Source organism: Branchiostoma lanceolatum, chromosome 13, assembly GCF_035083965.1.
Source record: "Branchiostoma lanceolatum isolate klBraLanc5 chromosome 13, klBraLanc5.hap2, whole genome shotgun sequence".
Taxonomy (NCBI): Eukaryota; Metazoa; Chordata; class Leptocardii; order Amphioxiformes; family Branchiostomatidae; genus Branchiostoma; species Branchiostoma lanceolatum.
This window is the reverse complement of record NC_089734.1, coordinates 13,396,898-13,409,448: the sequence shown is the minus strand read 5'-3', so window position 1 is coordinate 13,409,448 and position 12,551 is coordinate 13,396,898. Positions and strand designations below refer to the sequence as shown.

Sequence of the window (12,551 nt, the reverse complement as noted above, 5' to 3'; positions counted from 1 at the left end):
ACTACTTGTTTGCTCAGGAAACAGTCCAGTATCTTCAACATCAAAAGCTTTTCTTACTTGCTCCTTTCCTTCCGACAAAGCAAGTGCCACCAGTAGTAAGAACACAACTTATTTGTTATACACAAAAAGAGACTTCAAGCAACAACACAAAACCTTGACAGACACATGCTAAGGTAAACGGAAATACGGTAATGCTTGAAGAAGAATGTAAACACGTACTATAAGACCTGAGTGTGTTTAGAAGTTGTCTTGGCAAAGCCGTGGAAAACAAATGACTTCACAGTCGATTAAGAGCCGTGGTATGTGAGACGAAGTTATCAACAAGGAGGATACCATAGGGGTTAACATGGTCTTTTAAAAGCCCCAAACATCGTTTTTAAATAGCCATTTAGGCTTCAAATCGCTTGATATTTATTCACATGTCTTTTTGAAGTGTGTGTTTGATATAGTACGTAAGAGTAGGATAATCTGATATACCAAAGTGTGTATTTCCTGATATTCAATCATTCATGAAAACCCTACGGGAGCCGCGGCGGTCTACAAACATAGCCTTGCAACCGTGACGTGTTCTGATCAAGTGTCGGTTGGAGAACGTTAGGTGTTCAGAGTGACGGGTAGATTTTACAACATGGCAGAGAAATCAAGATGGCTCTTGTTATGGCTAGCGATCGCTTTTATAGCAGGTAAGTGGACAGGAAAAGACACTGACTCGTACTAAAAGGAATTTAATATCGGTTGCTATACGTAAAGACAGCAAAGTTGTATTGTATGTCTTGCTAAAACTACGCAGTGTGTTTTCACAGGTTGGTGGTTTGGATATCTTACATGTACCTTACATAGGAAAGAGTGCATGACTAGAGACTCTTGAAAGTTTAAGGTTAAATGTGACAATTGACCTTTAGTGTACCCAGGCACTGGTAGCGTTGGTCTTTTTTGTGTCTTTCTTCCAAATTTGACTAGTATGTGGCCTTACTCGTTATCTCTAAAGCCATGTTCTTACGCTGTATTCACTAGAAAGTCACTAGTACAAAAAAGGAAATGTATTCTCCAGATCGCTCAATGAATCACAAGACGAAGCATGAAACTATAAATTTTGTCTCCTCATATACTACCGTAAACAACCTGTTTGTGATCATGTAATGTATGCGGAGATTTCACACTATAAATTCATTTAAAAATGAAGGGAGAAAGTAGAAACATTGTATGGGTTTGGACGAAACAATTGTGAAAAGTTAACAGTTCACAGGGGAGTTTGATTTCTTCTTTTAGGTATTTCTAGAATTCTGTATCTATATAAGTCATGTTTATTGTTCCATAGATCTTATTCATGCGTTGTATAAGTACTGTCCTTATCTGTTTCATAATCAAGCTTTGTTCACTTTGATTTTTAAACGATATAAAAAAGAATAATCAAGGAAGAAAATAATGACAAGGACAATGAAGTTCATTGCATATTCATGTCCCATTGGAGCTGAATGTGGTAAAGTAGATTCAAGAGAGTAATAGTAGAACTATGCTGTGTTTTCTCAATACATATAGTTAGCATGCGTCTTCTTCTTACTTTATGTTTAAATCTTTCAAATCTCGTTCGAATCTTTGTTTAAATCCTTTGTTTAAACGAATGTAAAGTGTTTTTCCTTCACATCGTTAACCGATGGCATCATGTATTAGAATATGTAATCCTTTGTTAGTTCTAGTTGTATTGAACAATGCTATTAACAATTGCCCGCCCTTGCAATGTCCTTCCACAGTATCGGTAGGTGTCAGCCGAGCACAGATGTTGGGAAACTGTGAACTGCCAGACTTGCTCCTAGCGATGCGAAACTGTGAGGCGAATTTCGTGCTTTCTTTGTGTTATAACCCCGAACAAGACTGCTGGTTAGTATAACGTTTTACATCGTTACCTCTATCCTACTTTAAAATCTCTTTGACATTGTTTTGATGATAACAAATACTTATTGCAAGCCATATTCGAATGTTAATTGCAATCCATTTTATATTTGAATGTCCTAAATATATACAACCCAGAACGAACTTTCTTGACAAGCTAACAAATTTAATTGGCAACTCGTTTGACTTATATACTATATCCGACAGTACCAAACTTTCCCTTGTACTTAGAGGATCATCCTCATTAACTACTGACTGTAATTGAAATATTATGCTACTTACACAAATATACATCCAGGAGACCCAACGCGTCTAGCTCTATTGGACAGAGAATCTCCGTGCAAAAGATATAGATATAGAACTCTCTTACTTACTTCTGGATTTACTTCTAGATTTACTTCTGGATTTATTTAATGATTTCTTCGGTGTGGGTGGGGGGGACGTAGGCACACTTTAGGTTTTTTGTTTTTGTTGTATATATATGTGTGTATATTTATATAGATCTAATGTTATATCTATAAGTTTGTACTTTTGTTAAGTGGCATTGGCAAAATAAGTTTAAAAACTTGAGTGCCGCACCACTTTGTCTTTGTCTATGATACTTTGAATAAAAATTAAAAAAAAAAAAAATTGCAATCCAAACAAACAATGGTATACAACATTGATATACTTAACAAAGGGAAGGCAAATGAAATATATAAGTAAGTGAGAGTTGCACAAAATATAACAACGCTAAATCTATATCTAATTCTAAAATAGCTATTGAAGAGGTTGATTTCTTTTCTTCAGTCATGAAAAGAAGAGAAACCGATATACACACAAGATATGAAAGCAAGCCGAATTACATGTTAATGATATTCTTTCGGATATGGACGACAAAGAAAATCAAAGTCTTGCACCTCCTAGCTAGTTCTATTCATCAGACTTGTTCTTACAGAAAATGACCCGAAGATATTCAAGTAGTATGAACCCTTCACAAAGTTAGTCTTTGCACTTAAATGGTGTTTAGCTTAAACACCGTATAGTTGTTTAGGTTTAGTCTACTAGCTCTCTCGCCACCAGAGAGTCAACAACATAAAAGTGGATGGGGAAGCAAACCATGACAGTGTTTAGGTTAAGATCAGGACCGTGAATAGTTTCATCAGGTTGGTAAGTCACTGCATAAAGAGAATCTTGCTTTGTACACAACCAAGTTATTTATTCAACCGACGTTTCGTTGACCATCTGTCACCTTCTTCAGGACAATTCTGACTGGTTCACATTGCACTGCAGCACAGGTGTCGCTGCTTATAGATGCGTTCCCAATCGAAAAACAATTTAAATATATACACTTTTACAGGGAACGGTATCTACAATGCGGTCTCAAGCGTACAAGAGTGTAATATATACATGGCTGTCAAATAAAGAACAATGCAACAATGAACGTCTATAACCGATGGTCACCGAAACGGCGGTTGAATAGATAATGTGTACAAAGAGTCTTTTATTCAGGAACAAGACCGTGGATTTTTTTTTATTTATTTTTTTTATTTACTTTCCACAGGAATCACCAAAATATCACTACAGTAAACGCCTGTGCTAAAACTTCACTGAGGAACTGTTTTGAAGGTACAGTGCTGACAGAGTCGCTTGACACAATGGTTGACGCCATGTGGAATAACTTGAACTACAACGTCACAGATGAGTACTGTACCGGGGACAAGTTCGAAGGCCCGTTCTTCCCGTCCAATGGCGAAACACCGCCCTGTAGCCAGGAGTACCCGGATGTACTGACGTCATGTGAAACGGATTTTGTTCAAAAGTATCGGGCCAACATCTCGGATCCTACGCTGTGCAGGTAAGTCTGGTAAATAAATGAAGAAAATAGTCAATCTTATTCTAAGATCATGGATGTTTGAATTGCAACAAATTCGACTACTCCACACTTCCGACTGCGTCATCAGTCTTTGTCAAGGAATGGCTCTCCTTTGCATGACGTCACTCAACGCAGATTGTAATAAACAGTTACACGTAGATCAGTTAGCAACGGATTTAGAGGTAGTTTGTGGCGTCCCCCGTCCCTATTGATGACACCGATGTATATTGTATAGTAAATACACTGCACGAAATGGCCTCGTATCCCGGCGTATACGTACAGGGATTCCTCCGGAAATATTCCATATCCCGGTGCGGATTTAGCGTATCCGTTAATTATATCGGATACGCTAAATCCGCACCGGGATATGGAATATTTCCGGAGGAATCCCTGTACGTATACGCCGGGATACGAGGCCATTTCGTGCAGTGATAGTATGTACAATTTTCAGGGTGAAGACCCATGGTAGACGGTAATGTTGCATGCTTTCAGAATGCCTTCTATGATGAAAACGTAATACAAACCCTCCCATTTCAAAAAAAATGTAGATGTAAATGAAAGACCTCTCACTTCTTCTGGACATTAACTTAAGATTGCTGACCCCCTCATCAACAGGTTGAAGACGTTACGATTTTCTATCCCAAAATCTGCTTGGTGATTAATATTTCCTTCTTTCACAGAGAGTTCGGCGGCATGACAGCATGCAAGCTATCTGCCGTTGAGCAACACTGTAACCTAACGGACGACAACACGAAGCTTCTAAACGCCACGTGGGGCACCAACTACAACCCATTCTGTCTGTGCCCTAACGTTGAGCCTACCACGCATGCGCCAACAACCCCCCGGCCAACCGCACCCCCGCTAGGGAGGTGTTCTGTGGATGACCTTATAAGGAATACTCAGCAGTGCGAGTCGGAGTTCATCTATGCGCTGTGCACCAATCCTGACATCGACTGTCTGTGAGTTGTGATCTTCAGTTTCAGTATATTAATTCAATCAAGAATACATTCGCCTGGTTGCGGTTTTCAATGATGCCTGGGGGGGGGGGGGGGTTCGAGCCATAACATAGAATTACATTGCAACAATACTAGTCGAAGGGCCAACTCTCTAGAACACGCTTATTTTGTTAAAACGCTAAAACGACGTAACGCGCCTCTCCCGTGAAAATACCCTCAAGTAGGCTCTACTTTAACACTCCTAGCAGAAAGTTGGTTGACTGCAGGTTCATGAAATTTGGCGTGCTTAAAAAACAAGCATTGGTGCGCCCACCAGTGGCCAACTTATTGGGTTAAAATGAGTCACACTATAAGAAATTATCCACTGAACATTGCGTATTTTATGCCATTTTTGATGGCTTGCAGTAGGTAGGTAGCGTTTATGAATATTCTTGAAAATCTCGGTGCTGATTTCCAGAAACCTTACCTTTCATTTAATATATAGTTTATTGTTTATTTGAAAACAGGGGAGCGCAGCACTCGTATAGAAAATGTTCACTTTGTTGAAAAACAAGACACGGTGCCTCGCGCGTTCCGAACACAATTCGAACGCGTCGGCGAAGCAGAAACCACGGGACTTGATGTTCATCTTTGTCACGGCGTCGTAAGCATCAAGAATTCACTAACCCTCTTATGATTTGTATGTTGATTCTCTCAAACTTTAGCTTTCCATTGGTAGGTAGTTTGATGTTGATTTAGATAGTTGAGTACACGACGTAGACTACTGAAAATGTTCACTACGTTATGAAGACGCCGCACCTAGCGCGTTCTACCTGCGCGCGCGGTCGCTCTCCGTGCAATCATGGAACTTCGCGGTCAAAAGTTAAACGGCGTTGTAAGCATGTTAAGTTCATGAATCATCGTGAAAATTCGTGACCTGATTTTTAGAAACCATGGCTTTTATTTCATATATAGCTTATTGTCGACATGTATATAGGGGAGCGCAGCACTCATATAGAAAATGTCCACTCCGTTATGAAGACGCGGCTCCTCGCGCGTTCTACCCCGTGAGCATGAAGCCAATGAACCTGTCCGTCTTGTTTTTATCGATATCATAAGCACGCGTAGAGTTCCTGAAACCTTCGCGAACGTGTGCCATGATTTCCAGGAACATTACTAATTTAGCTTATTGTAGATTTCAATGGTTGATGGCACAGTAATGTTCGCTCTGTTAAAGACGCGGCTGCTTGTGCGTTGTAATTTCGATAAGGCTGTTCTGTACTATAACATTATATAAGGGCCCTGTCACACTTGTGCGTATATTCAAGTGCGCGTGAGTTCCGCAGTAACATTTTTTTGTTTTTTAAATAAATTTTGCGGGGAGGAAGTTGTTTTCTACTTTGACCCACCGTAGAGCAGTCTAGTTATCAAACCAAAGAAATCACTTCTTCGGCTGCAAACTTGTAAACCAAAAACATGTAAATAGGCAACTCATGCGGGCTTGTATATACACAGAAGTGTGACAGGGGCTTTAGTTTGTCCTCCCGGTGATTTCATACAATGAAACAGCCCCCTTCTCCTCTTGTTAGAGTTGTTCACACTCAAAGACGTAAACATGTGCAGGTCAACTTGAACATTTTGTTTATGATGTGAAGAAGAGTCTTGTTAGCTTTGTGATCAACATCATACTCAGTTTGTAATGGGTTTTACGCGTACAGATATGGATCAACTTTGGTTTTGGTGACTGTGGAAATAATCTGCTGATTGTGAAGACACTGAGCTGTCACACAGTGAATAAAGTATTCCATTATATACATGTTTACCTGTTAACCACAGACTTTATTTAGTTTGTGTAATGCCAACTCCACTGTCCGAGAAAGTGACTGGCTCCGCCCTGACCGATGTTGGGCGCGGGCCTCTATAACACCCCCACAAAACTCATTTATGCTGTACCTAGTAATTCGTACCGTACCCGCTACAAATTCATGCTGTGCCCGGTGATTTTTGCCATACCCACTCAAATTTCCTGCCGTACTCGGAACTTTGTGTCGTACCTAGTCCTTTTGTGCCGTGTCCAATTGCGGGCATCGCACTGACACAGTGTGTAGTCACTAGAAAGTTGTGTATAAAAATCATGTACGGCAACAGTGCACTGTCCCATATACCTATGCTTTGTCAAACTTTCCTGTCTACCTCTCCCGCGGGGTAGCGACCGTTGGGAGCGGACTAAAGCTACCAACGCTGGACCCCAGGCTACATTGTATATGTTCAAATCAATGACATGCAGGCCCTCATCAATATAACGGGTGAGGTGAGTGGATGGTGTGTGGTTGTGAGGCAACTAAAAGTCCGGGTTTATAGCTGACCCGACCTCAAGTTTTTTCCCATACAATACTAACCTGGTGCCCCCTATATTTGGACAGACACAAAATATTAGATACTTTCTGTACAACAGTTGCCGTTTATAAACATGAGCGTCAAGGGTATAGTATACTGACTAGAAATAAGCCACTGTTGACAAATCCCTGACGTCAGACCCAAATGTTCGCCAAATTATCAGGAGAAAAACATGTATAATTGAAAGTTTAGCTACAAAAAGGGCTCAAATTGGTCCTTATCTTCTTGATCTCACCGTTATCACCGGCCCTCGGTGTTTATTTTGCGGGTAAACAGTTAAACGTCAGAAGCTAACCTGGCCTCTCGTCCCCGCGCTACTCGTGTCAACGATGTTCGATCTTGTGCCGTTTTAGAAAAACCCGGAAGTAGAGTCGAATATTCGATGCTTGGCCCTTCGACTAAATACAAATGACATATGATAACATATGATATAGGCCTAGGAATAAAGATGACTAGAAAATATAACCATTCATCAAACAACAGAAATCATGTTTAGATATTAACTAAAGTAAAAATAACTTTCTAGTTGTAGAACAGTAATATTGTCTATAACTCGATGTCACATTATGATAGTAGGAAATCAAAACTTATGAAATGATACAACAACAACAACAGAAAATCCAGATAATATCATGTACATGTACATCTAGAACGCTGTTAAAAATATGGTAGTATTCTCATCACCAAAGGGTCAGGGTAAAATACAATACTGCAGGTTACGCCCCTGAGGCGTCATCAAAAATAGTCGGGTTGAATGTAATTTCAATGCACAAAATAAAAGAAAGAAAACTTTAAGGCATTCCTTTTAATCGGTCACACAAGAATCTTTACTTCATCTGTATCACAGCTGGATATACGTAACGGGGTAAAAAAAGACAGAGTGAGTAGGTGTAGATGATCACTTTGTTGTTATTGTTAATAGATCGAGGAACCATCTTGTTTTGACAACTAAGTATGTACCAGTCAGGGGTCTTACCGTATTATGGTAAGGAAATACCAGTGTTTTCAAATAAATACAATTCCGAGCAGATATGACATCTACTCACATGATTCCAACTGTGCACAAAATTCCGCCACACTAAAAAGATACGTCCAAACAGATCTCCAACCAACGTCCCCCGGTATAATGCACTCTTGTATATGTAAACAGGTTGTTGCACTAGAGATCTCTCAAACCCACTTTTGTTCAATGTGTCGGATTTATGTAACCCAGCGGATGAATGTTAATAGAGGTTATACCTATAAGGCTACATATTATGGCATGATAAACGCTAGTACTCAATCTAACATTTATTACAACGGTCTCCTTGGTGAAGAATAGAGGCCAAACATTATTCTTGTTCCTTTAAAATTGTCCCTCTTTGCAACAAAAGGCTTAGGCGTGGTTTTGACATTGGTGCAACTTACCGAGTTACAGTCAAGTTATGGGAGAGTTACAAGCAATACGAACCGTAAGGGCCCTTGGCTATTTGGTTACAACACGTTTTGAAAAGCACGTAGGCTGTGAAAGGCAGAATAATAACTTTCGTGCGGTTACGTGCTGATCCTTTACGTTAATTGAACCATACGTCCGCGTTATACAAGGATTGTTGCGGGGTTTGGAACACAATGGACTTACCGACGTCATGCTTTCAAAGCACAAAACAAAGATTTATTGAGTAGAGTCCTGACATTGGTAACCCCTTGAGGTAACAATGGGGGAGGGGGGCATACTCTCCAAGCAGATGTTTGGGTGTAACATCGCATCGTTGTCAGACTGCCATTCTTCTTTTTACAGTCAAAACATTTACGACTTTCCGTCTCAAACATCTGCTTGGAAATTTTCAAGAACTTGCATCAAAATGTCAAACTAGAAGCATATATCGTAAAAAAACCAACTACCAAGTTTAGAAAAAAAAATACTATACTTAAAACGACCATGTGTTATGATTTTGGGATACAATTTACTGAAGGTGCTGTGAGACTTTTGGGACTTGAACAAATAAGAAAGGAACTATTTGCGTAAAATTGTTGAACCAGCTTTATGTACAAATTCACTGGCCCATGGACGAACCATGCAACAGGTGTTCCTATATCCATCACTACACTGGAACATTTCTGTCAGCACCTAAATAACATGTATACACTTAACGAGCTCAAATATGAGTATACTAGAAGGTCATAAAATTTCTAGTCGAACGATTGTCACGTAACATCGTTACGTAACTACAGCGGCTTTTAAGGAGCCAATCAGAATGCTTATCTGGGGCGAAATCTTGGTCTTTCATTGATACCTTGGAGCTCCAGTTGACTTTTTGTAGTCTCTACCAGACTAAAAAAAATAACTACGCCGGCTAAAGAGATCGATCGAGAATAATTTGCAAGGGGAGTTTGGCCAACTTAGAATTTGACTAGCCGCTCCCAATGGACTGACTGTTTTGTCCAATAATTTAATTTTCCCCTTTTTGCCGTATTGTACGATCCATATGGAAGGTTGGAAGGACTGGTGGAGGCCAGAATTTACTCCCTCTAGTGAAAAGGAATTTAACTACAGCAATGTTTTCTCATTCGTCAATTGTTTGTTTCCCCGCACAGAACACACCCAGAACTCCCAACGTTGGAAAACTGCACCAGAGATGTCTACCATGACTGCATTGTTGGCATCTTCCCAGACGCAATGGTGACTACTTTTGTTATTTTTGTTAATTTGTTTGTTTTTATTTGAAATGTATGTTTGTTGCTTTTTCTCACTTACGTGTTAGGAATTTCAAAACAAAACTACATGTACTTTGCAGAATTGTTATTGCCTGGGAACCACACTCTGTAGTAACCGCTAGCTCAATATTTCCGAGGTTAGAAAGCAAAAAGATTGAGAAAGCTACGAAGGATGGTACCCAGGCTAAAATTGGTGCACGGAAGACATTCTTGTTTATTTCAAAATTACTTTAAAAAAGAAGCTAAACTCTTAAAGCTTAGATTGTATTCCGTAGCAGTTCTTAGAAATATAGTCACTTTTACCTCTTGTCACCATTGTTAACTTGCAATGTCTTTATACTTTTTCTATACATTGTTTCATGTTGCCATTAGCCCTCTTGCAACTTGCAAATAAAACTCAATATTTCATTCAAAGTGCGTATTTCATTATAACATTAACCCCAATGTTTCAGGTGGAAGGAATCCTTGCCAATTTTGTCCTGACACTGAACGCTGCTGGTCTGTACTGTAACGGGACGACATTTCAGCCAGCAGAAATGAGGACTAGCGGAGAAGGCGAGGAATGCACCCAACAATATTCTAACGATTCGGCCTCGTGTGTAGAGGAGTTCATAGGATTTTACCTAAGTAACAAGTCACACCCTGAGCTGTGCAGGTATGTTTCGTCTTAAATATCATTCCTATAGGTTATCATACATAAGCACATTGATATTACAATAATTACTAAGCCATGCAAATGTGTTGTTATGTTATGTGCTAATCTATGTTTGAATAAAACTTTATAAAAATTTCAAAGCATCTGAAAATTTAAAAATAACTAAACAATGCATTATATTTGTATATACTACACCAATTCTTAGTATTATGCCTTAATTGAAATTATAAAAAGAAAACATTACTCTAATTAATCTCAACTAGAATTCGATGAATCTTAACTAAAGTCACAGATAGCAAAAACTTAACGAACCGTAATTATGAGATAAGTATTACTAGAGAACATTTATATATGGCCTCCGTCGGTCAGTATTGACCATGGTAAAATCCTAATTCACAACAGCCCTACAGCATCGACTATGGCTAAACAGCCCTGCTAGAGAACACAGTACCTCGTATTGGAAACTGTTCCACCATACCTTATACAATGCAATTTCCGGTTCGTGTTTTAGTATAATGCAATATACAAAACAGTTGTGAGGTATGCTTCCCATGAATGATTTCAATACTTAATGTATCATACCATTTCCGCCAAACAATGATTTTTTGCTTGTTCCAGGGAGTACACCAAAATGACAGACTGCAAGAAGTCAGCACTGGAAGAGCACTGTCACTCCGTGCATTTTGACAAACTGTACGATCTACGTTTGCGACTAAGTAGTGACTACAACCCGTTCTGTCAGTGCCCAAACCAGTACGGCGTCTCAACAACAACAACGCCAGTGCCAAGATCATCTACGGTAACAGCACCCCTACCGTCGGTTGTAGGTACTGCAGCAAGGACGACAGAAACCAGGTCTTCTGCTACAACATTAGTTACAACGAAGAGGGGGGCGACCTCATTTGCTACAGCTGTTTCTACTACAACAAACGTAACAAGAGCCACTTCAAATACACCAACAGAGACAACTTCTGTTACAACATTTACCCCAGGTGCTACAACAATAGCAACACAAACTGCAAGCACAATGACTACAGGCGATGGTACATCGCAAGCACCTACCTACTCCACCACAATGACCACTACTACACACACGGCTACAACAAGCGTGGCAAGTACTCCACAAACTCCAACAGTAACAACACCAAACATTGGTACAACAGCGACTACAACCACTGATACAGCAACACACACTGTCCCAATAACGACGGCCACCTCAATGGCACCATCAACAATGCCTTCAACATTGCAAATAACGTCGTCAACAACGGTTACAGCGACAAAGTTTGACACCTCAATGCTTACAACGAGAGAGATGGATACTACAACGCCTACAACGAGAAGGATGGACACCACAACGCTCACAAAGGGAGAGGTGGACACAACAACACCCACAACGAGAGAGCTGGAGACGACAATACCTACAACAATACGGATTGGCACAACATCGCCTACAACGAGAGCGTTTGACACTACAACGCCTACTAGAGAGATGGACACTACAACGCCTACAATAACAGCGTTGGGCACTACAACGCCTACAACAAATGAGGTGGGCACAACAACGTCGACAACGAAAGAGATGGACATTACATCGCCTACAATGAGAGACTTTGACACGACCTCTCTTCCTAGAAAATCATCTACGAAAACAACGAGGACAACTACAAACAAAAACAATGAATCAGACATAACTACTGAACAACTTGAAACAGCCGAAGAACAGGGCCCGCCTGTTGCAGTTATTGCAGCGGCCGCTGGTGGCGTGACTGTTCTAGGAGTGGGCAGCATCGTGGCCTATGTTATAAAACTAAAAGTTTGCAAACCTTCTCGAGTATACGTTGCGTAAGGAACTCTTCAGCCTTTTATATTGTAAAAAAAAGAGAGAAGACACTGTTAAGATGCTTCAATAATATTTATTACGCAGCCTTAAAAATTGTGAGGAAGAGCAGAAATACATTTTATACTGTGCAGATTAATTCATGTTTTTTGTAAGTCTAAAACAAATATTTTAATATAGATGTATAGACTATAGTTATTTGATCTGTATCTTCATGACAATTTCTCACAACGGTGATATATTATCTGACAGTGTGCTGTTGTTGGATGAAAATAGATCATGATC

General features: G+C 39.9%; 1 protein-coding gene and 1 long non-coding RNA gene across 2 annotated transcripts; both read left to right on the top strand.

Annotated features, from left to right (window-relative positions):
• Positions 1-616: 616 nt before the first annotated feature.
• On the top strand, positions 617-3,585 carry LOC136446678 (uncharacterized). The gene is made up of 3 exons (XR_010757636.1): positions 617-683; positions 1,752-1,878; positions 3,434-3,585. It is a non-coding gene; the product is annotated as an uncharacterized lncRNA (long non-coding RNA).
• Positions 3,586-3,632: 47 nt separating this feature from the next.
• On the top strand, positions 3,633-11,605 carry LOC136447662 (uncharacterized). The gene is made up of 6 exons (XM_066446702.1): positions 3,633-3,727; positions 4,426-4,704; positions 9,652-9,736; positions 10,224-10,426; positions 11,045-11,242; positions 11,419-11,605. The coding sequence occupies exons 2-6, from the start codon at positions 4,439-4,441 to the stop codon at positions 11,603-11,605; spliced, it is 939 nt and encodes a 312-aa protein (XP_066302799.1). The 5' UTR covers positions 3,633-3,727; positions 4,426-4,438.
• Positions 11,606-12,551: the final 946 nt, after the last annotated feature.